The 23,553-nt window shown below is 38.2% G+C and overlaps 2 protein-coding genes across 2 annotated transcripts; both read right to left on the minus strand.

The window, feature by feature from the left end:
• Positions 1–4,551: 4,551 nt before the first annotated feature.
• Positions 4,552–7,292, minus strand: PPR40 (pentatricopeptide (PPR) domain protein 40). Its single transcript, XM_090009313.1, has 2 exons — positions 4,876–7,292; positions 4,552–4,636 (listed from the first exon to the last, which is right to left on the minus strand). The coding sequence occupies exon 1, from the start codon at positions 7,290–7,292 to the stop codon at positions 4,962–4,964; it is 2,331 nt and encodes a 776-aa protein (XP_089865439.1). The 3' UTR covers positions 4,552–4,636; positions 4,876–4,961.
• A 2,306-nt stretch (positions 7,293–9,598) lies between these two features.
• LOC149834223 (nicotinamide adenine dinucleotide transporter 1, chloroplastic-like) lies at positions 9,599–22,677 on the minus strand. Its single transcript, XM_090011283.1, has 4 exons — positions 22,570–22,677; positions 15,299–15,396; positions 14,623–14,716; positions 9,599–9,983 (listed from the first exon to the last, which is right to left on the minus strand). The coding sequence occupies exons 1-3, from the start codon at positions 22,637–22,639 to the stop codon at positions 14,624–14,626; spliced, it is 261 nt and encodes an 86-aa protein (XP_089867409.1). The 5' UTR covers positions 22,640–22,677; the 3' UTR covers positions 9,599–9,983; position 14,623.
• Between the last annotated feature and the right edge of the window lie 876 nt (positions 22,678–23,553).

Below are 23,553 nucleotides of genomic sequence, written 5' to 3' on the forward strand. Positions count from 1 at the left end.
TTCATTTCTAAAAAACCCTTTGAATTAGTGCATTTGAATGTTTGGAACCCTTCTCCGGTTGTATCGAAAGGAGGTTATTCATATTATGTTACATTTATTGATGATTTTACTAGACATGTATGTCTCTACTTTCTCAATTTAAAATCCGATGTATTTTCTTTTTTTAAAGAATTTCATATGATAGTCAAAAAATAATTTCAAAGCAACAATTTTATACTTAGATCCGATTTGGGTAGAGAATATTTGTCAAATAAATTTCAAAACTATTTAAAACAAAAACAAAATGAAATTTTCCATCAGAGGACTTGTCCTAGAACTCCCCCAAAAAATGGGCTAGCAGAAAGAAAGCATAGACATATTATGCAAACCACTAGGACCCTTCTTATTTCTAAAGATATTCCAAAATCTTTTTGGGCCGAAGCCGCACTAACTTCAACATATTTGATAAATCGAATGCCATCATCATCCTTGCAAAATATTTTTTCTTGTAAAAAATCGTTTAAGATGACACCCGACTTCAAAAGATTACGGATTTTTTGGTGTAAATGTTTTGTACTCCTATACAAAAGAGATAAGTTATCTTCAAAAGTCATTAAATGAGTTTTCACTGGATAGTGAGAAAGTCAAAAGGGATATACATGTTTTGATTTCAAAAATAACAAACTTTATGTTTCTAAAGATGTGACTTTCTTAGAAAATGAGAATGGTTTTGATAAAATCAATGAAAAAGAGGAAGTAGACTATACTTTTTTATTTGATCTCGCTCTAAGAAATGATAATTCTAATTATGATAAGTCTTTGAATAATCAAGATGTTGATGATGATCATCCTAGTAATGAGAGTATAGAACCTTGTGATAGTCATACTAAAGATATACGTGTTTATACCCAGCGTGAGCAAAGCAACCCTCAAAATGCATTGGAATAGTATTCTTCTCCCGAAGAAGAGACCTTAGATGGAAATTTAGAAATTGATAATAATTCTTCTATAGAAGAATTTGGTCTTAGAAGATCTAGTTGTACTTTCATTCTACCCAATAGGTTTGTGTTGTATGACTCCTTATCTCCAAACTATAGAAATCGCCTAATAGCATTACACTATTATCATGAACCATCTAATTATAATAAAGCTAAAAACTTCTCTCATTAGATTGAGGCTATGAAAGTGGAATTAGATGTCCTTATAAAAGCCAAGAAATAACTAGTCTACCTCTAGGAAAGAAAACCATAGGTTGTAGATGGGTGTTACAGGTTAAAACTAAGAGTGATAAAAGTCTAGAGAGATATAAAGCAAGGTTAGTTGCCAAAGGTTATTTCCAAGAATACGGGATTGACTGAAGAAACATTTATACATGTAGTTAGGATGACTAGTGTTAGAACCCTCTTAGTCATTGCTTCTATACAAAAATAGTCTATCTATCAACTTGATGTCAAAAATGTTTTTCTCAATGGAGAATTAAATAAGAAAGTTTATATGGATCCTCCATCGGGATTTGGTTTGATAAAGGAAAAATCCTTAGACTTAGAAAGAGCTTGTATGGTCTCAAGCGGGCTCCTAAAACCTTGTACGATAGATTTAGTAATGTCATGACTCATTTGGGTTTTCATTCTTTTTATACTGACATTGCTCTTTTTGTCAAAAGTACAAGTACCAATATTGTTATTCTTCTACTATATGTGGATGACATTATAATAACAGGGAATGATAAACAAGGAGTTAATGAAATTAAAAGTGTTTTAAAAGAAAATTTTTATATGCAGATTTGAGATTTTTAAGATATTTTTTAGGTATTGAAGTCGCCTACTCTCCAAGGGGCTATATTTTCTCTCAGATGAAGCTTTCTACTGATATTTGTGCTAACTGGGATTACAGATGATAAGAAAGTAGAGACTCCTAAAGTTGTCAATGCAAAGCTAAAACTTGAAGATGAGAAACTTTTGAAAGATCCTACTCTGTATACACAGTTGATTGGGTCACTCACTTATTTGACTATCACCAGACCAGACATAGCTCATGTTGTTCACTCTGCTAGTCAGTTCCAACATATTTCAATCATCGTACACATTGAGTGTTGTGTTACAGATTGTGAGATGTATAAAGAATTCCATAAATAAAGGTTTTTTCTTATCCTAATCCTCATCTTTAGATTTACTTGCTTATATTGATACTGATTGGGTAAAAAATTCAAATGATAGGGTCTCAACTATTGGGCTTTTTTTTTAGGGGACTCCTTGATTTCGTGGAAGTGTAAGAAGCAGCAGAAGGTTCCACTATCATCTACCGAAGTTGAATATAGGGCTATGGCTACGACAACTATGAAACTTGTATGGCTAAGAAATCTTCTCAGAGATATGAGAATAGACATCTTTAGACCTTCGAAAATGTGTTGCGACAAGAAAAGTGTCATCTACATTACTAGCAATCACACATATGATAAGTGCACTAAGCATATTGAAATGGACCGCCATTATGTACGAGATGAATATCTAAAAGGAGTTATTGAGTTACTTTTGAGTATCAACTTGCTGACTTCTTCACCAAAGCTCTTGCTGCACCTCGTCTCATATTTTTACTTAACAAACTTTTAACGTATACACCGTAAGTTTGAGGAGGGGTGTTCAAGTATGTATTTATATGTATATATTCTTAAATATAAAAGAATATATATAATGCCCAATAGGGGCATTTTGATCATTTCACATCATGTAACTAGGTCGGTCCAATAGGGATAGGTTAGTTAGTTAGTTTTTTTTGTTAATAATGTAATTAAGATAGCCTTGAGGGGCTCTATGGGAAATACCCATAGAGACATTGGGATTGCTCCAAACGGCTATAAATATAGCCGTTGGGAGCTCCCAACGACTCTATGGGACTCCCAAGGCTCCTTGCCCCTTGTGTTTTTGTGTATAAATAGGGACACATTGTCCCCATTTATTCTATGCTTCTAGCTACAAGAAAATCCTCTATTTTTTATATTTGTTGAAAGCCCTAGTGGGCTTTTTGTGTTGTCCCTAGTGGACTTGTGGTTGTGCACATTGAATTGTGCTTTTTGTACGCCCTTAGTTGGCTTATATTTATCTTCCGCTCATTTCATTACACCCTTCATGTGTTCAAATTGACCCCAAAATGATTCTTCATCTTAACGAGTTGTGAGCTTTTGATTGTTCATTACTTGAAAATTGAATCCAAAGAAAAATTATAGATGATTTAATTCATTAACATGGTAAATAGGTTATGCTAAACACATCTGTAAGGTCAGATCCAACTTTTGGTGGGTAGATCCATGCAAACAAGTTCGATATGTATCCTGCTCCAATTGTTCTTAGTGCAGGATCTAATGATCAATCATTCAAGAAAAATACCACCTGTATGTCCTTCTTTATAATAGTTAGTAGTATTAAAGAAGCACCACCTAATCCAGAAAAAGAATAACTTAATCTAGTTGAGGTTAAGAATTAACAAAATTATGAAGATCAGCGAGCGGAAAAGATTCCTTCATGTTCTAAGGGAGAATGATAGTGGTTGAACTGCCTGAAATTAAACTTATTTTATAAAGAAGGGAAAAGAATGCCAAACCTACAGATGAGGCTTCTCAATGGGAAGGCAAAAAACAAAAATTTATCATCAAAACTGACACCTGAACTAACCTCTTAATGCAAACTGACATGAAAATGGTCACGTGAAAATCCCAACAAGCATTAATTTTGTCATGACCATATAGCTCATCATCTCAATATTTCAATTGATGCATAAAATTAGACCAGAATGTGAACACAACAGGATGAACAGTTTTTCCCTGTCTTTTGACAATTTTTCATCAGTGATATGAAAGGAATCAATCTTCCCAACTTTGAAGTAGAAAATCCCAATCCAGCAGAAACTGACAAAAGCATCCCAGCAGGTACTCAGAATGATGGCAGTTGAACTACATGAAACAAAACTCGATTTTCTAAAAAAGGAAAGAATGTCAAACCTGCATATGAAGTTTCCCAATCACAATAAGTTATGAGTAGTGACAACAGTCATTTGAAAGTCGAAACTGACACCTAAACTTTTGTCTTAATGCAAACTGACATGAAAATGATTACATGAAAATTAACAAATATTAATTTAGTCATGACCATGTAGCTCATCACCTCAATATTTCAATTGCACACATAAAATTAGACTAGGACGCAGGTACAAGAACATGATCCTTTTACCTATCTTTGACAATTTCTTCATCAGTAACATGAACATAACTAATGTTCCCATACTTTGAAGCAGAAAATCTTGCTCCGGCAGAAACTGGCATAAGCTTACCAGTAGGCAATGCATCTGAGGTGGCTACAGGTGAAAGAGATATTATGAATCAGGCTATTGTAGTGTTATTTATGAAAAAAAGAATATCTGCAGAATATAAAAACATAAAAGTACAAAGAAGTGAAGCATATCCAACTGGCACCATGATGTCCATAGTTGCACCTTGCATCCAGGAAGAACAGCATGTCAGCTCTCTGGATTTGGAATCTTGACTTCACATCACCAAATTATAAGCTTTGACAGATAACAGAGCAATCTATTTTACAAGGACCATATGGTTTGTTGGCAATCCAAATCCGATTGAAGAGGGGATCCCGGCCAATTTCTGCCATTTCTGTTTGAGAAAACACAATTAAAACCATCATGGAATTAAAAAAATCCTTCTCTTGGACACTGAAAGGGTTGATCCAATCATGACAACAGAAAAGCAATGGCACTTTCAGCAAGAATGCTGTAAAAAGCTCAAAACAAGTAAACTGTGGAATGAAACCAATTCTTCTGGAATAGCTCAGTATCATTTTTCTTTTTTCGGTCTTTTTACAATTTCAGCATTCAGAGAATTGCTTAACATACCTGAATTTATAACTCAAAAGCTTGGTCCATCTCCATTCCCAACAATATTTGATGTTTTATGGTCAAGAACATATTCAGCTTCACCTTTAATTCACAAAAATACCTCTCCTTTTACATATACGGACCAATTCTTGGGCCTCCTCAAAGCACCCCTTACTGGATAGAGCATCGATAATTGGACAGTATGAATAGGAGTTTGGGCTGCAACCATTCTGTTCCATCATAAGCAGAACCTCTTTGGCTTCATGTGTCTTTTGTGAATCACATAATGCTTTAATAAAGGCATTGTACGTGTAACAATCTGGAGTAACACCATATTTTGACATGGAATGGAACAGATCCTTTGCCTTTTCAAGGTTTTTCATCTTACAGAGACTCAATATGAGAGCATTAAAAGAAAGTGCATCTGGAGCAATCCCATCAGAGAGCTGCTTTTTCAGTAGTTTCAAGGATGTACCAACTTGCCCAACATTACACAAAGACCGAATAATTATATTGTAAGTGACCTCATTAGGAGAAATACCCCATTCAATCATCTCATCAAAACAGTCTAAAGCATCTTCTAACTGATGGGTCCTACAAAGGCCGTCTATTATTGAACTAAATGTGAAAATATCAGGCTTCAACCCATGCTCTAGGAGTAATTGCAACAGCTCATGGGCTTTACGAACCTGCCCTGCCCTGCAGTACCCACTGATAAGTGTATTGAAAGATACAAGATTCGGAGTGCAACCCCTTCCTTGCATGTCACTGAATATTTTTGATGCCTTCTCCATATCATGTGCTTTAGATAAGACGTCAATCAATAAATTATATGCAAAGACATTGCATAGCAGCCCCTTCTCATCCATCCTGTGGAGATACTGTTCTACATCCTCAATTCTCCCTGCTTTGTGCAATGCAGAAATCAACATGAGATACACATCAAGTCCTGGTTTTCCTCCTCGCTCGTGAAGGTCATTCATCAGCGTGCATGACTCGTCAAGAAGAGAACATTTAATAAGAGAAGCTATTACGACGCTGAAGGTAATCATATCAGGAAAATGGTCCTTTACATGCACCTCATTTAAAAACTCAACAGCTTGCCCTGCCATATCATTTCTAGAAAGGCAGTATAACATAGCACTGATGGCATATTTGCATAAACCAGATTCCTTTTGGAAGAAGACAGACAACATTTCGTATGCATGTTGAGGATTTTCGCATTTGAAGACACCATGAACCAAAGATCTAACAGTGGCCTCATTAGGAGCCACATTTCTCTTCTTCATCATCTCTACCACTCCAAACAACCTTTCAACATTACGCGCATTGGAGAACCCATCAATGAGCATAGTATAGGTGAACACATTAGGGGAGATGCCAGAACTTTCCATTTGCTTCAAAAGCCGTAGAGCTTCTTCAACTATCCCAATCTTGCACACTCCATGAATGAGGATATTATACGTGAATCGATCAGGTGAGCACCCATCATTTTCCATTTGCTGAAACCTAAAGTACGCTAAATCAAGGCAATTTGATCTCACCAAAGAATCAATCACAGAATTATACATGCGGGTACTTGGCCTCAAACCCAAAAAAGACGTCTGACCAAAAACCTCGCTTGAATACTTTGCAAGCCCTAATCTTCCCCAGCTATTTACCAGCACACAGAACAAATCCTCTGTGACTCTACAGCCCATAGTCTTAAGCTCCCGCAACAATTCGACCGATAAAACCACCGGACCTTTCGTAAAAAGCACATCGCCTATGACTCCCCTAATCGAACGATCTTTCATGATACCACCATTAATATGGGCAACCCATATAAAGAACTTCAATGCCAGCAAAGGCTTCTCCTGACTCCTCAGCACTTTAATAGCAAAATGTGGAGTCATAATGCCTAAATTGTCTTTGAATTCTTCATTTAGCACAGTAAACCAGTCCTTCCTCTCAAGAATATCTGTTATAACACCACCATTTGATCTATCAAATGTTCCACTCGTTGTTTTGCTAAAAGAACCCAAGGGTTTTGCGGGTATTGCAGTTTCTTCCTTCTTACCGACAGACATCGACCGGGTATCGCCAAAATCTCGTTTTGAATCAAGAATTCCTACAGAACCAACACAACAATCATGGTTTCTAGATGAATCTATTGCCGGTTCTTTCTCCTTATCAATAGACAACAACTGGGTGCCACCAAAATCGCGTTTTGAATCAAGAATTCCTACAGAACCAATACGAGGATCATGATTTCTCGGTGAAAAACCTTCGTTATCGAGTGTATCGTAAAACAAATCAAAACCGGTGCTGTTGACAATAGAATCACCATGCTGGGACGGATTGTGGAGCGACTTACCCGTCGATGGATTGATGGGCACTTTCCCTGGAGTTGGTTTCGGCCTTCCCCTCTCTTCACGGTTCCTTTGCGCACCCATTCTCGCCATATCTCTCAAGGTAGTCTTCCCTAACTTGTTATGCCATTTAACGGCCATATTTCTCATCTTACAGGGTCAGGGAGACGCTACCACGCTCGTTCATCGTCGCAACAAGAAGGAATGAAAGAGCCAGAGTGCACGGGAGAATCGGTTCGACTCTGAATAGGAGATCAATCCGTTCCGATTTTCACTAAATCGTCTTTGAACCTCGAGTCGACTCATAATGCCAAACCGTTTCGAACCGACGGAGAGAGAGAGAGAGAGAGAGAGAGAGAGAAGAGACCATGTATGGGGTCCTGGGGTCCGGACCCGTCCAGTGGGACTCGGTAAAACCAGGAGTATCCGAGATACCGAATAGCAATCAGATATTCCGAATAGCAATCAGATATTGGATTTGGTATAGATCTCTACATCCGAATTCGAATCCAAGCCAAACCACAACACGAATCCTATTATGCGTTAATCTGTACCCAATTAGTTATTTCTAAGCTAGTTGGATCCAGATTCGGTTCCAGCATTTGTTCGTTTGAATCTGAATCTGCTTAGTAGCTGGGATCTTCTTCTGACAAGGTTCGCTTGTGCGAGGCATACATACCAACCGAATCCAACCGTTTGTATCCTTTCCCAAGGGGTACTCATATGTTGATCCAAAGTAGAAGAACCCGTGCCAGTTGTAGGAAACCAGATCATCATTGGTACTATTGACCATACTCTGCCCTGTACTAGCAACTAGCAAGTAGTGATTGCAATCCAGGATGGATATTTTACGATTTTTAGCTGTTTTGGATCTGATGCGGATCCGACTCTCCATGTATTTAGCTGTTCCTAATCCGACCCGTTTGCACCAGCAAACCAAAGGATGCAGGTATCATCAGCCTCATATGTGTTTGTTTAGGAAGGAACACGTTTTAGATTAACCTTCTATGTATAGTTTGATTCATTTTTCGTTTTTATTATGAAACTTGGTCTGTCCTTGAGCGATTAACTTTTAGGTTCTCCAGAACACATCAGATCAGTTTTAAAACAAGTCTTTTTATTGAAAAGATGGTGAAGATCACATTTCAGATCAATCTTTTAAAAATCAACGGGACTACTAGGGAGTACGATACCTTGAAGAGTACAAAGACAAGCCCATCATAATTGTTTACCAAAATCCAAACACACCTTGGAGTAATGAAGGATGAAATTGAACCCTGAATTATATGAAACTATTGAGCAGAAAATCATACATTCTAGTATTTTTTGTAAATTAAATCTTAAAGATGTGATTTATAACGTTTGTTTAGTGGGAAATGAGTTTAAGTCATATGATTGTGACACATAAGCAGGTTTTTTAAGAGCTTCAAAAATTAAGGTATATAATGCACTAAAATTTCATGACTCAAAAAATCATATTTTTGGATCCTAATAACAGATTCCCTAAGTTTGATCCTTACTTTTTTTAACACATCCATGTGGTCAGATTGAATTGATTAATTTGGTGCCTTCACTAGCACCAAATATTAATCCCCTGAATAATTAGGTTAAAGAAACTTAAGTGGAGCAACTTACTAGAATTGGTATGTATAATTTGCATTATTCGGGACTAGTGGGGGCTCTGCTTGTTTGGTAGGAGCTGGTAGTGTACATCACTTTGTGTTGGGATGTTGCAAGTTCACAATCCAATGGTACGGGTGCGGGTCAGCCCTATCGGAAAAAAAATTGCACTGTTTGGGAACCTGACAAAATCTTGGAGGTAATAGTAGTGGATCTTCGGTGTCACGATTCTTGGTTTCAAGTTTTTCTCAAAGAGGGTAAAACTACCAAGGTTTAAAAGAAAAATTGGTATACACAAAAGTAAAACAAGTTAATCAAAGGATAAAAAACAAAGAAAAACATGAAATATTATAGAAAAAATCATTAAATTCATGAAAATTTGCAACACATTGGAGAAGGTGATACTTTGAAGTTAGTGTCATTTTATCAGAAATTCTCGTTTCTTAACTCTTCACGATAAAATTGCAACTCTCTCTCTCTCTCTCTCTCTCTCTCTCTCTCTCTCTCTCTCTCTCACACACACACACACACACAATGTGAAACAAGGATTTTCAATGGGGCCAGGAAATATGTCTCTGGTGTAAGCCCCATGCCAGGCTCAATACATGGAGCTGATATCCATGTCATTCTAACACTTTTTGCCAAGGTCAATCCTGATCAATGAATCCTATTTCTGTTCTTCAAAATCATTCTGACAAAAATGTGATAAGCAATGTGTGCTGGAACATTTTAGTTGGTAGCCAGAAGAGGAAAAGAAGTTGAAAAGGACATTTATACAACCTGACAATACCGCAGCTGGTCTTTTATTCATTTAAATGAAAATCACTTATCCTTCAAAAATGTTTCAGCCGTATTACATATGAAAATAATCAGAATACAAACTCAAAGGCAAACACCAAATGTGTGCACAGAGAGTTCTCTGGCATCAATAAATTTTAGAGACAACATTTCTATACCAAGAAACTTGGTATGACAGCAACCTTACTGGCAGTTGGTAGTACAATCAGAATCTTTTATTCAGTTCTGGAAGAGCAGATATTGTTGAAGGGATCTTTAGTGTGACCAATTGATTGCAGATGAGGATGTTCCTTGTGGTGGCCTTGGCTTTGCATCTCAAATCTCCAAATTTTGATTTATAAGCATGTACTGTCTTCCCTGTAAGCAGACAAAGTTGTAATCTTACAATACAACCACCCCTCATTGAGTTATCTTTTGCACATCTGAAATCTAGCGAAAGAAAGAAGATGCAGTCAAATCCCCTACATGAAACAGAAGATTTCCTATTTTTCCGTGTTGCCACCGACCCCCCGTCCATGCCACCAAAAGGAGTGCACTAGCACTCTAACACAATTTATGAAGTCTTCAAATGTGAACATTTTGGTTTTAAGTTGGCATTCACTTTCAAGTGCTACTGGGAAGGGAGCATCTGGCGCAATAGCCTTTGAATCATCTCATAACTTGTGAAAGTGATAACAGCAGATGGTGTTGTCCTTAAGAGGTTGGTGGCACACCCATGCTAAAATCTAGGAACACCTTTTTGACAAACTTTCTTAATGCAATCAACACCGCCTTCGTATTGTTTTCCAGATTCATGCAAAAACCCTTGCCCTTGTAGCCTGGAACTCACAACCTATCATATAGCATTTAAAAGGAAAAGAGCATTTCAAATGAATTAAGAAGTTTGTGCATCATTATATTGCTAAAACATTAATGGGCAGGTAATATCTGCCTGATTCTGTCACACAGAAAGCAGTTCAACTTCTTTGTTACAGAATGTCAGAACTCTTTCAGAAAAAAACATTTAACTGATTTTAATATTAGAGGTAATTCTCTGAAGTAACAACCTAAGTAGAAAGACAAGACCCCAAAATTCCTCTAAAAGTGTATATAAAACTTGATTTCCAATTTCAAGCATACACCTTCAGAGTAGAGTATAACATAACCTAACAAGTTGGAAACAGATGGAGAAGCATAAAATATGTTACTTTCGTGACTGATATTTTATCTCATGGGGGTATGTCACAGACTCACAATTGAAGCAATTAGTTTGGATACCGAAGAAGCAAGAGCAAGATCCCATGCCCTGAGCTTATCAGTAGTCGTATTTCCTGAAAATCATCATCTAGTTAGCAGCAGAAAAACTAAACCTGTTTAAAGTTCAATATAAGAACAGATTAAGAATATGTATTACTCTAAGTAACAGGGACTCGGCAAAGCAGGTGCCGCACCCGCGTCGATGCGGGTGAGCGTGCGGGTGCGGCACCGGGTGCGGTCAACACGACCCTGGGTGCGGTCAACGCACCCAGGGTCATTTTCATCCAGATTTCGAACGTTAAAAAAAATCCCGATGAAAAGGAGTGATTAGGGCAAATTTTTTTTTTTGCCCAAATCACTCCTCTCCACTCCCGCGCAGCTCAGCTCGAGCCTTCTCCTCCCGACGCCACCTCCTGAGCTCCTCCTCTCCCTTGTCGCAGGTACGTCCCTGTCGCTCTCTGCTTGTGTCGGTAGGGGAGGGGCCGAGCCCCCCCCTGCTCCCTCTGATTTCGGCAGGGGAGGTGTCGAGCCCCCCCCCCTGCTCCTTCTGATTTCGGCAGGGAGGGGCCGAGCCCCCCCTCTCGCTCTCTTGTTGGGTCGACAGGGGAGGGGTCGAGCCCCCCCCCCCCCGCTCCCTTTGTTTTCGGCAGGGGAGGGGCCGAGCCCCCCCTCTTGCTCTCTTGTTGGGTTGGCAGGGGAGGGGCTGATCCCCCCTTGCTCCCTCTGTTTTCGACAGGGGAGGGGTTGAGCCCCCTGCTCCCTCTATTTTCGGCAGGGGAGGAGCCGAGCCCCCCCCCCCCCCCTCTCGCTCTCTTGTTGGGTCGGCAGGGGAGGGGCTAAGCCCCCCCTGCTCCCTCTGTTTTCGGCAGGGGAGGGGGTCGAGCCCTCGTCTCTGCTCCTTGTTTTTGGCAGGGGAGGGGCAGATCCCCCCTCCTTAGTGATTTTATATCAAGATAATGCTGTATAATTAATTTAAAATTTTGAATGTATTTTTTTTATGTTTTCAAAATAAAAATGACGGATAAAGGGAAAGAACTTGCGTCATCCTCATCCCAACATGTGAGTTTTGTTGCTAGTTGTAGTGGGATTGATGATGTGGGGCCACTATGGGTACATGTAGATAAACTTGCAAAAACTGGAGAAAGCGGTGGTGAAAACAAGAGATTTCGATGCAAGCTCTGCGAAAGAGATTTTGTTGGGTCTTGCACAAGAGTGAAGGTTCATTTGTTGAAGATACCAGGACATGACATTTCAGCTTGCAGAAAAGTTGATGAGGCAATGCGAAGACAATATAAGAAAATACAAGAAGAATATGAGAAGAGAAAGGCAATGGTCGATTCTTGTACAGTTAGTGTGTCATTTGCAAGCCACCAAGAAGATGCTGAAAAAAAAAAAAGAAAAGTCAATATAAGAGGTAGAGGAACGATACAAGCATCATTTAATACATATGGAAAAGAAGAATTGGATAGAAAAGTTGCGAGGTATTTTTATTCTGGTTCACTCCCATTTAATGCAGCTAGAAATCCTTATTGGAAGGATTTAGTAACATCCTTGGCAAATTGTAATTTGAGTGGTTATGTGCCTCCAAGTTCAGAAAAAATACGAACCACACTTCTTGCAGAAGAGAGGGCAAATGTGGAGAGGTTGCTGGAGATTAAAAAATATTCATGAGAGCAAAATGGAGTTTCTATTGTGTCTGATGGATGGACAGATATTCAAAGGCGTCCATTGATCTATTTCATTACTTGTTCGCTTAGTGGCCCAATATTCTTGAAAGCAGTTGATGCATCTGGGGAATATAAAAATGCAGAGTATTTGAAGAGATTGTTTATAGAAGTGATAAAAGAAGTGGGTGATCAGAAAGTGGTACAAATCATTACAGACAACGCTCCAGTTTATAAAAGTGCAGCGTTGAGTTTGGAGAGTGAGTACCCTCATATTTTTTGGACTCCCTGTGTAGCACAGGGCTTAAATCTAGCCCTAAAGAGCATCTGCAACCCCAAAGAAGAAGAAAATTCACAAGCATATGTTTTATGTTCATGGATTTAAGATTTAGAAAGAAATGTCAAAAGCATTAGGAATTTTGTTGTTAACCACCATCGTGCTAATGCTATATTTAATAGGCATTCTGACTTGAAATTGTTGAAGGTCGTTGAAATACGTTTTACGTCAATCATTGTGATGGTGAAGAGAATTAAAAAAGTCAAGAATGCTTTGATTAACATGGTGACTGATGAAAATTGGACATTATATCGTGCCGATGATGATATCAAGGCTCAAGAAATTAAAAAATTCATTCTTGTTGATGAGTTTTGGGACAGAATGGTATACTTCCTTCAATTTATGCAACCTATTTGGGAAATGTTAAGAGAAGTTGATAAGGATGAGCCCATGCTTCACAGAGTTTATGAAATGTGGGATAATATGATTGAAAAAATACAAGTTATAATTTTCAAGCATGAAAAAAAAAATCCTGCATTGGATGATTCAGATTTTTTTAATCATATTCATTCAATTTTAGTCAGAAGATGGGATAAGAGCAACACTCCTTTACATTGCATGACGCATTCTCTTAATCCAAAATACTATGCAAATAAGTGACGGGCTGGTGGTATTGGTCGTATCCCTCCAAATTTAGACCTAGAGCTATCAAAACATAGAAATATGTGTATGACAAGACTTTTTTCAGAAGCATATCTTCTACATCAAGTCACACAAGAGTTTGAAAAATTTTCATCTTCGAGATTATATAGACCGGTATTATTCGCGAGAGAAGAAGATAATATAGATCCTATCACATGGTGGTCAACATTTTGATCAGAAACACCTCTTTTCCAACGTCTTGCATTAAGATTGTTATCGCAGTCTGCTAGTTCATCTTATTGTGAAAGAAATTGGAGCACATATTCTCAAATCCACAACATGAAGAGAAACAAACTCACCAGCAAGCGTGCAGAGAATTTAGTATATGTTCATTCAAATCTTCGACTACTTTCGTGAACCAATGATGAATACAGGTACTAATTTGCTATCTTAGTTATTTGATTATTTCTTAGTTTTTCATTTAAATATACTTGTATTGTATTTAATTTTTTCAAATTGGGTTTGTAACGCAGACAAGGAACATCTAAATTTTGGAATGTAAACCCAGAAGAGTGTGACTTCGAGAGAGAGCATGATTTCAACATAACAAACATGGATTTAGCTGAGCCCAGTATTTCTTCTAATGATGCATTTGATGATGAAGAAGAAAATTATTAACATCCATTACTTCATCAGGATATACTTTGGTATGTAATTTAATTCTTTTATGCTTTACTTATTTGATTGATATTCAGGTTGATTTATGTAATTGCTTTACTTATTTGATTGATAATTTGATATTTAGGTTGATATATTGCATGCATGATGAATGATATTCTGACAATGTTAAATGTTAAACTATTAAAACTTCAAAATTATATATATATATATATATATATTTACATTTTTGCCACTGCCGCACCCCCGCACCCGGGTTTTTTGGAAGTGCCGCATCCCCGCACCCGCACCCATGTGACATAGGTATTACTTCTCCTGGCTAGGTATGATTTTATATTTTCATAGGCTGGAAACTGGATTGCAGCATGGCTGACACCAGCTAAAGAAGGAAGAAGGCCACTGTTCACCACAAGTTCGCACCAATCGAAGCTTTTGAGCCAAAAATCCAACTGAAAAGGTATATAAGAAGCTGAAGAATATAAATTTCAATTACATATACCTTATAGTCCACAAATGCCTTTTTCATTCATAATCCTTTTTAATGCAGAAAGTATGCTGCGATATGGAACAACACCTGAATCGGTTCCCTGTGTCTGGAAGAAGAAACAAAAATATTCACATCCTGATATATAAGAAAATTAATCATGGCAAGCCATATGCCTGATTGAACGAATAAAGTAGCATCAACTGGTCAATGAACAGGTCAGTTACAACCCAACTTCAAGAATTGAAGAATTGCCAACAACATATATTGTACTGAGTGAAAAGCCACTTATAAAACAGTGGTTAAGAAACATTGGATTTTTGCAAAATGCAGATGATTGTAAAGTACAAAAATACAGTGAATACATTGGCCAAAGGTTTTACACCTCAGGTACTCAAGAATACAAAGCAGCAAAAGCTTGATCAATAAATGCCGTAGATAACATTGATTACATTCATGGAGAATTGTGATACAAAACACAATAGTTCAGCATCATAGACCATAAAAAAAATGCAGAATGATGCACCATGGTAGCGAACAGGATATGTCCATGTTGATGTAAATGGGATGGTAGAAAAGTAACATCATAACTCAGATTCTTAAATAGAGTCAAGAAAATTTGAATATAAATCTGTGAGGAATAAAATAAAGAATCATATGATTCTTTGTGAAGGGAAACTTAAGTACATACTTGAAGTCTTGTTTTAACTACCCATAATGGATTGGTAGTGACAGCTGTTGCAGCACCAGAAGCAGCTAACATATTAGCACCAATCGAAAGCTGGTTGTCTGCATCAAGTACAATATTAAATTTAAAAAGAAAAGAACATGTTACAGGGAAGAATTAACCAATGTTGTAAAAATGGCATATGTGATACAACAGCAGGATTTAATCATAGTATAATACCACAGAATGCAGAATAGTTCATACCATATCTTTCTCTCAAAAAAAAAGAAAAAAAAACATACATATCTTATATAAAAGATTAGTTATGTTCTATATCTATATTTGCTTGAGGTTACAGTTTTAATGCTTAGAATTTTTCATTTTTATTTTGTGGGTTTTCTTTTTTTTTTCTTCAATATTACTATATGGTACGAAAAAACTGTATCTTACACCCTTCCAAAATGACTGACTGTATGCAACACTGCATTAACATAAAACCACATATTACAACAAAAAGGGTCCCAAATATTTAATAACTTCACCAAAGCACCTAATTGTATTCTTTGTAAAACAAATGCTTGCAAACTAAACATGTGACCGAAGCAAGGCTTTGAGCTTTTCATAAACAGTGAAGTACACCTGCATTCAAATAAGATTATTGTTCACCTGAAGATAGTTATTTAACTTAAAGCATCTCAAACACAGGTAAAAAACAGGATAAACATTTTGCATCCTGAATGCCCAACAACATATGATAATCCAATCCATTAACAAGGGAAACAGGATAAACAATTTCATGTGATCTAGAATAAAAATGCTGCATTGAAGGACAGGATGTCTTAATGCTCATGAAAATGAAACATAATTAGCAATGCTTAACATATTGGCTTCGTGAAACTGTTCTCGCATTGTGAATGCTAGCATACATTCCTGGAATTCAAATTATAGACCTCTTTCAGCAACATTACCAATTTTAAATATCATATGGAAGTTTCAGCTAGATTTTGCCACCAAATAAATTAAAAAATATTGCAACTTTTCAAGAATTTGCCAACTGTAATACCCATAAATTTTTCAGCAATTATTTAAATAAATAAAAATGGATTTTGTCTTAAATATGGATTTTTATTTATTTAAATTTGCATGGGAGTTAGAATTGATTGTGTACATTAATTCAAACTTTAATCCCAAGTGAGATGGAATTTTAACAAAAATTAAAATGGAATTCGAATTTAACTCAGGGTTAATTTCATGTAAATTGGAATTTAAATAGAATTTAACATGAATTTGGGTTTAGATTTAATTTCAATTAAATTTGGATTTGGTATATGAGTTTGGATCCAAATTAGGTTGAAAACTAATTGGGTTTGGATTAGGTATGAAATCCAAAACCTAAAATGGATTTAAGATCCAAATTGGAAACTTTGGAATTAATCAAAATCAATACAAAACATTTTTCTTAGTACAATGCATTACCAAAGAACTTGAAACTTTGCTCTCTCACCCACACATCAAAGGGTTCAACTAGAGAATCCCTTACTAATGTAAAGATATTTTCTTCAGGTCACTAACATGCTACAACAAAAACCCATGACCTAAGTCCAGTATTAAGCACATGCAGTCCAATTTGATCGCTAGCTATGGTTGTCAATTATTTAAATAGAAAAGATGCCAGGAATTTCTGAGCCTATGTGTATTTTGATCTGAACTATGTAAAAGAGGACCAAGTCCAGTCACCAATTTCTCACTAATCAGGACTCGAATACTCAAATGTGGTAATCATAAACTGGAGGATTCCTAGATCCTTCAGAGTCATGCATCTGCTTGCACATAAACTTATAAGAGTCTTAACTGGAGTCAACAGCCAACAAAGAAAAGACAGCATGAGAATATAGTTAACCAGTGAGTCTTTGAAGCTTGACTAACCAATAATGTTATGAATTAAGCATAGAACATAAACCAAAGAATTTTTGGTACCAGTTAAACTTGAGAAGGATTCAGTTGATCCAGCCTGAATGAAAGCAAAGGCAATCCTCATTTTGGCATAAATGCAACAATACATCATTATACTAATTTAACCAAGGAAGAAAGTAAATAAAATCGAATGTAACAATTATATCTAGTGGGAGAAGTAAAGAAATTCAAGAAAACCCAAGGACACAAGCATACAGAAAAATCAAGCTTTAAGACCAGTGTTATTAAAAACGCGCCTCAAGGCGCAAAAAGTGCACCTCGCCTTGAGGTGAGGGCCTTTTCGCCTTGAGGCGCACTTAAAAGGCGTAAAACCCTCAAGGCGCATGCCTCATGCGCCTTGAGGCGTACGCCTTGAGGCGAGGCGCGCCTCACCGTGAGGCGCGCAATTGAAAATCGGATGGGCCCGGACCCGAGTCCGGCCTGGACCCGGACCCATATGCTCGAAGGTTCAAGAGAACCTGTGTCTTTAAAAAAGACACAGGCGCCTCTCTCGAACCGTCTCTCTCCACTCCGTCCCCTCTCGTCCCCCGCCACCACCGGCCATCGCCTCTTCCACCTTCTTCTTTCCACCACCCATCGCCGGCCACCACCATCTTCTTTTCTCCAATCTTCCCGTCAGATTCATCGCTCCCACAAACAGAATCAGTATCCTTCATTTCTTTTGGGGCGTTTATGAATTCCATTGAGTGAAGAGATATTGCGGTGTCTGAGGAAGAATTGGGAACTCAACCTCAGCCTGCGAAGCGCACCCACTATCTCGCCAAGATCGTCCTCAAGGGCAGCACCATTCTTCACGCCGCTCACGGTCGCATTCGCTCCCCCAAAACCTTCGATATCGTCCTCGGCAAGGAGCGTAGCGCGTTCTGGTTCGTTTTTCGTGGGGTTTTTGGTGGTTTCAGATTCACACATTATTTCTTTTTGATAAATCTTGAATTTTGGCGTGATTGCGCATCGAAATACGAGTTCCTGACAGGAACTTCCTGTGGTTGAATTGATCTAATTGACTAGTTCGTTTCGGAATTTTAGTGGTTGATCGACGTAACGATGATTTTATGATTTGTACCAGCTTCTTTGATCGTTGGCGAGCTTCTACACGCTTGAATTTTTGAGAATTGATGTAGTTCGATAAATTCACGGCCACAGTTGTTGATTGATACAGTTCTTTAATTTCTGTTCTATTGAAATTGGATAGTGTTTTAGGAAGCTGAATCAAGTTCCTTTTGCGTCCTCCTTTTGTTCAAAAAATATTGTGTTTGGCCTTCTGCTGTGCAGGAACCTTGCTAAAAACAGCAAGAAATATGGTTCATGGGGCATGTGGCAAATGATTCTTAACTAAATGAAGCATCTCCGAATTTCCACTTGCACAAACAACATTACAATATCACATATGAGTTTCATATACCCTTGAATTTTTGTTATCGATATTGAGAATGATGCTTTCACACCTTCGCTAAGCTTTGCAAATAGCTCCAAGTAGCAATGAATGAAGGAAATGGTGATTCTTAAATATTCAAACCTTCATCGGACGATCGCTCCAACTAGGTCTGGGTTTAGTCTTACCGAATTCATGCAACAAGTAACAAAGTGCATCCACTCCATTGTTCAGTCCAGAGTACTGTTATCAATGCTCCGATTAATATGGTTATTTACACAATGCATTCGCCGTATGCATTTCTTAACATTTCATAGGACCTTCATACGTACCTGCGTCACCTTCACTAAGCACGACTGTGCACATTGTTCTCCAAGTAGCACTTGATTAAGAAAATAGTGATATCTAAGTATTTCAAACCTTTACTGAACATCACTCCAACTAGGGCTGCATTTAGTCTTACCCAATCTACGCAACAAGTGTCTCAAGGCATCCACTCCATTTTTCAGTCCAGCATCCAATTCATTTACCATGTCAATGCTCCAACTAGTATGGTTTTTTACATAATGAATTTTAATTTTTACAAGGATCAGACTTTCTTCCAAACCAAGATTGTTAGTGCTAATATGCATTTTGTTGTTACTTTTACATGTTAATCTCATATTTTTTCCGTATTTATTTGAGATTTTTTATTTCATGTTGGTTGGTGCTTCATCAATAATGCATTTCTTATTTATTTATAATTTTAGATAATTTTATATTTTTTTCAAGTTTAAAAAAAAAAAAAATTTGAGGCTTACGCTTTGCGCCTCGAGGCTTACGCCTCGCCTCAGATTTTGGTGGAGCACCTCGCTACGCCTCAACGCTTTTCACAACACTGTTTAAGACAATTCTCTCTTAAAAAACTTTTCAATGTAAGGGCAATCTTAAAATCAAATTCAATTATAAATAAGAATTTGGAAAAACTCAACATCCAGATAATCACATAAATAAAAAAATAGGACAGTATAAATTTTGATTAATTTCTGGTAAGGATGGCAGTGGACCGGGGGGGAACGGGGCTCCGGCCCGCCTCGCCCCGTTTGGACCGGGGATGGAGGTTAAAATCAAAACCCATGCGGGGATGGAGGCAGAGATGGACTTACATTTTCTCCCGCCCCACCCCGTTCCCGATCTCCGTTAGTAAACTTTCCTCTCCTTCTTTAGGAATGGCAGTGAATCGAGGGAAAACGGGGGGCCCGCCATGGAGGACATGAAATGGGGATGGAGGTTAAAATCAAAACCCGTGCGGAGATGGAAGCAGGGATGGAGGGCAGAATTTTGAGACAGAGTGGGGGTGGAGACCTTGTCCCCCGCCCCTGCCCCGGGTCCACTGCCATCCCTAATTTCTGGTATTGCAGTCCACAAGTTCACTCAAAGATCAAAGTAATATCTTATTCAGTTTAGCCTCATTCACAAGGTGCATGATTGCACTATTTTAATTTAGACTCAAAATCTACAAGAATGAAGCATGACTGCTGTTTATAGACCAATGTCAATACTTGTATATATGCAAGCCATATTGTAATTAGCGCATTGTTTTTCAAGCCACCTATCAGCGGCAATTTTGCAATATTTAAGCACAATGTGATGTCACCTTCAGGTGGCAGTGTTCTAAAACGTTTTTAAATATTGCACATTTATTATTAACCCTGACTAGGATTCTTCCATAAGGGCCTTCCCGAGCCATTGCATTGGGCTGTTGTTTTCTCTCTCATCTCCTTTGTGTGTGTTCCAGGTGCTTTTCCTCTGTCCCATATAATCCAGCGTATCTGCCAGTTTGAGTCCAGGGAGTCCTATCCTTTATCTCTCTATCTTCTTTCTTTCCATTCTCCTTTTTCATCTCTCTATTTCTTTAACTTCTAGAACCATCATTTCTCTTGATCTGTGACTGCATCTCTTGCCTCCATCTCCATTCCCATGTCAACTGATTATCAGATATATTAAAATCAGATCTGTTCAGTTGAGATGGCTTTCATCCTAAAATAAATCTGGTAATCAGATTTAATCGCCCAACATATCTCCAAAATTTAGATCTGCCTGGAACTTATTGATTCTCTTGTTTATTACATATCAAATCATTAGATATGCTTCTATCTAGAGCAGAGTTGCCAGTCAAGGAAGAGGAAGCGGGAGCAGGAAGCAATTCGGGAAGCGAAAACGGAAAGCGAGGAACTTTCAAAATTTTAGGAAGCGAGAAGCGTGGGACGACTTAGAAGCGAACCAAGAATCGTCGCGGAAGCGACGTAGGAAGCGAACCGAAAGCGACCTAGGAAGCGAGGGGGAAGCAAAAAAAGCAAAAAAAAATAAAAAATATAAATATAAATATAAAAAATGGAAAAAAAGGGGGAAACGAGCTTTCCATTTTTTTTGTGCGCTTCCCAGCATGTTTCGGAAGCACGACGTTTTGTGCTTCGGGGAAGCGTGCTTCTCCACTCCTTATGGCGCTTCCGGTAACTCTGATCTAGAGTACTTTGAAGTATCTATGAGTGTATTTGACATTCAAACAGTCAAATCAAATCAGATCTAGTTGTGCTGTTCATCTGAAAATCCACGGCTGGAGTCAGCATATGCTAACATCATCACCAACTTGGTCTTCTGGCTGGTGATGCCATTATCAACTTTTGATTCCTTATCAGTCGATCCACTTTCCCAAGATATCCTACTTGTTTCCTTTCTTATCCAATCCAGTCTCTTTCCAATATCATTTTCCTTCCATTTTAGTTTCTTTTTAATATTATATCTCTTTTCCTTCCTTTTACACATTCATTTTCTGTCTTCCATTTGTGTTCTCTCTTTTTTCATTAATTTCCTAAACATTCTTTAATTCCTCAATACTCATGGAAAATTCTAGCAAATTGGTTTCTGAAAAACTTACTCATAGTCACCCTTCTAGAAGCATGAAGACAATGGGACATTCTGATGGATATAACACTAGCCCGCTACAATATATTGAGGAGAATGTCAACAAGGCAGGAGATGAGACAACGACCATCCATCCAACTGAACTTTGATCAGACAAATATAAGATGTTGGTCGCATATATTCTATATACACTCTCAAAAGATCTTGGTGGGTGTAAAGGACAGATTGGTGGCTAGAGAACCACAATCAAATAACAAAGCGTCTATTTGAATTTTGTGCCATGTATATTCCATTATGGAATACTTGAACCAAGTGAAAGCCATCATTGATTAGTTAGTCAATTCCTGAGAAGGATCACGTTGGGCAGAATTTGGCCAATTTGGGTACAAATTACCAAGTGCTAGTGGTCTCGCTTACAGCTCCATCCTTAATTCCCTGAATTTAGAAGCTATGCAATCAATTCCATTAAGGTACCAAGCACCTCAAGTTAGTAGCAGGAAGAAGGAACAACATGGTCAGGAAGTGAGATGATGAATACATGGCATGGAGGAAAAGGTCGCAGCATAAATAATGTTATGGGAGGATGAAGATTGCTACTGCTTCCTCAAAATAATAAAAAGCAAAAATGTGAATGTTATTAGAAATCAAACTGTAAAGGAAGATTCAAGAGCAATATAACCACGTCGCAGACAATATAAGATTCTCCACTAATAAACCTTATAAAGGATGGATTATAATTATCAGAGAAGGTACAGGCCTCCATTACTCGTGTTGGTGATCTGCAAATACTGCTAGTAGTTACATTCCACACCAATCGTATCAAAAGAAAAAATACTTTGTTTTTGTGTCTCAATCTGTTGATCCAACTAAGAGGCGTGCAGTAAAGAGCGAAGAATGGAAGGATGCATGACAAACCCCATGAAGAATTTTTACCTCAGTTGCATGTTGCTATCCATGGTCTCCCAAAAACACTGAAATCACTTACTACACACGGATCGAAAGAGGGGAAATAAGGGGAAATTTGAAGGGGTTTGTGGGAACGAACCTGCCGCTGCTCCGGCGCTGGCGTGGCAGAGGAGGTCTCTTGTGCTCCGACCTCCATCCCCACCACTCATCCCGTTGAAAACTCTCTACTCCAGGCAGGAAAAACTCCCGATGCCAGACACCCCACCCCAAAAAAATCAGGGTTTCCTTTCTCCGCTCTGAGAGAGCGACTAGGAGAGTAGTGAACGGGTGTTAGCTCGCACGTGCCTGAGAGATTTCAGGAGGACGACAAACATGCAGACTAGTTTTGAGGGCAGGGTTCAGGGAATGGTGGCACGCGGGCCCCACGAACGACAATGGCATTTTTTTTTTGGGCTGATAACGGATCGGATCCAACCCAGATCCAATACAGGGTCCGGCTCTGGCTGGGTAAGCTGACCTATCAAGTGATGATGATGGTTCGGTTCTGGATCCAGGCAGGGTACATATGGATATGGCGTTTCTCATCTCCCATACTCCTGGATCCTAGCAGTCCATATCAGGGTGTAAACAGAAACAGACCTTGTTAAATCTCTCTCTCTCTCTCTCTCTCTCTCTGGTTTATAAAAATGGTTTGGATCTGAATTGGATATTGGATCATTTATGGATCAAGTTTAGGAATGTAGAAAGTAGATCCAGGCCCAAGTAACACTTGGACCATGCCATGATGAGTCGGCGAGCTTATTGTCCACTTGGGATGGTTTAATTCCAGATTCCCTTTTTCACCATTTAGATATATCGATATCTGATCTTGGATCAAGTTCGAATTACAGAAATTAGGTCCAAGTACATCTATAATGCCACCAATGCAACCTTCTCAGTTCTCATCGTGTGGTTTTGTCATCAAGATGGATTCAGTCCTATGACATAGGATGTGTTTAATCCTACATTGAATCCTAGTCGTCCAATCAATGGCTAGGATTTGCCCGCATTTTCACCTAGATGTAGACTTATTGTGTCCATCCAAATGCTTCGGCTGGATGGACCGTGATCAGGATTTGGGTCA

This window comes from Nuphar pumila, chromosome 6 (genome assembly GCF_984573655.1).
Source record: "Nuphar pumila chromosome 6, dmNupPumi1.hap1.1, whole genome shotgun sequence".
NCBI classification, from domain to species: Eukaryota; Viridiplantae; Streptophyta; class Magnoliopsida; order Nymphaeales; family Nymphaeaceae; genus Nuphar; species Nuphar pumila.

Bases quoted from the DNA above. Each gene is read 5' to 3' on its own strand.
- PPR40 (XM_090009313.1), bottom strand. From the start codon at position 7,292: ATGGGTGCGCAAAGGAACCGTGAAGAGAGGGGAAGGCCGAAACCAACT.
- LOC149834223 (XM_090011283.1), bottom strand. From the start codon at position 22,639: ATGAGTGGTGGGGATGGAGGTCGGAGCACAAGAGACCTCCTCTGCCAC. The intron at 15,397-22,569 runs GTTCGTTCCCAC...TACTTGATGCAG, and splicing joins CAGCGCCGGAGCAGCGGCAG to ACAACCAGCTTTCGATTGGT. The intron at 14,717-15,298 runs GTATGTACTTAA...TTCTTCTTCCAG, and splicing joins TAGTTAAAACAAGACTTCAA to ACACAGGGAACCGATTCAGG.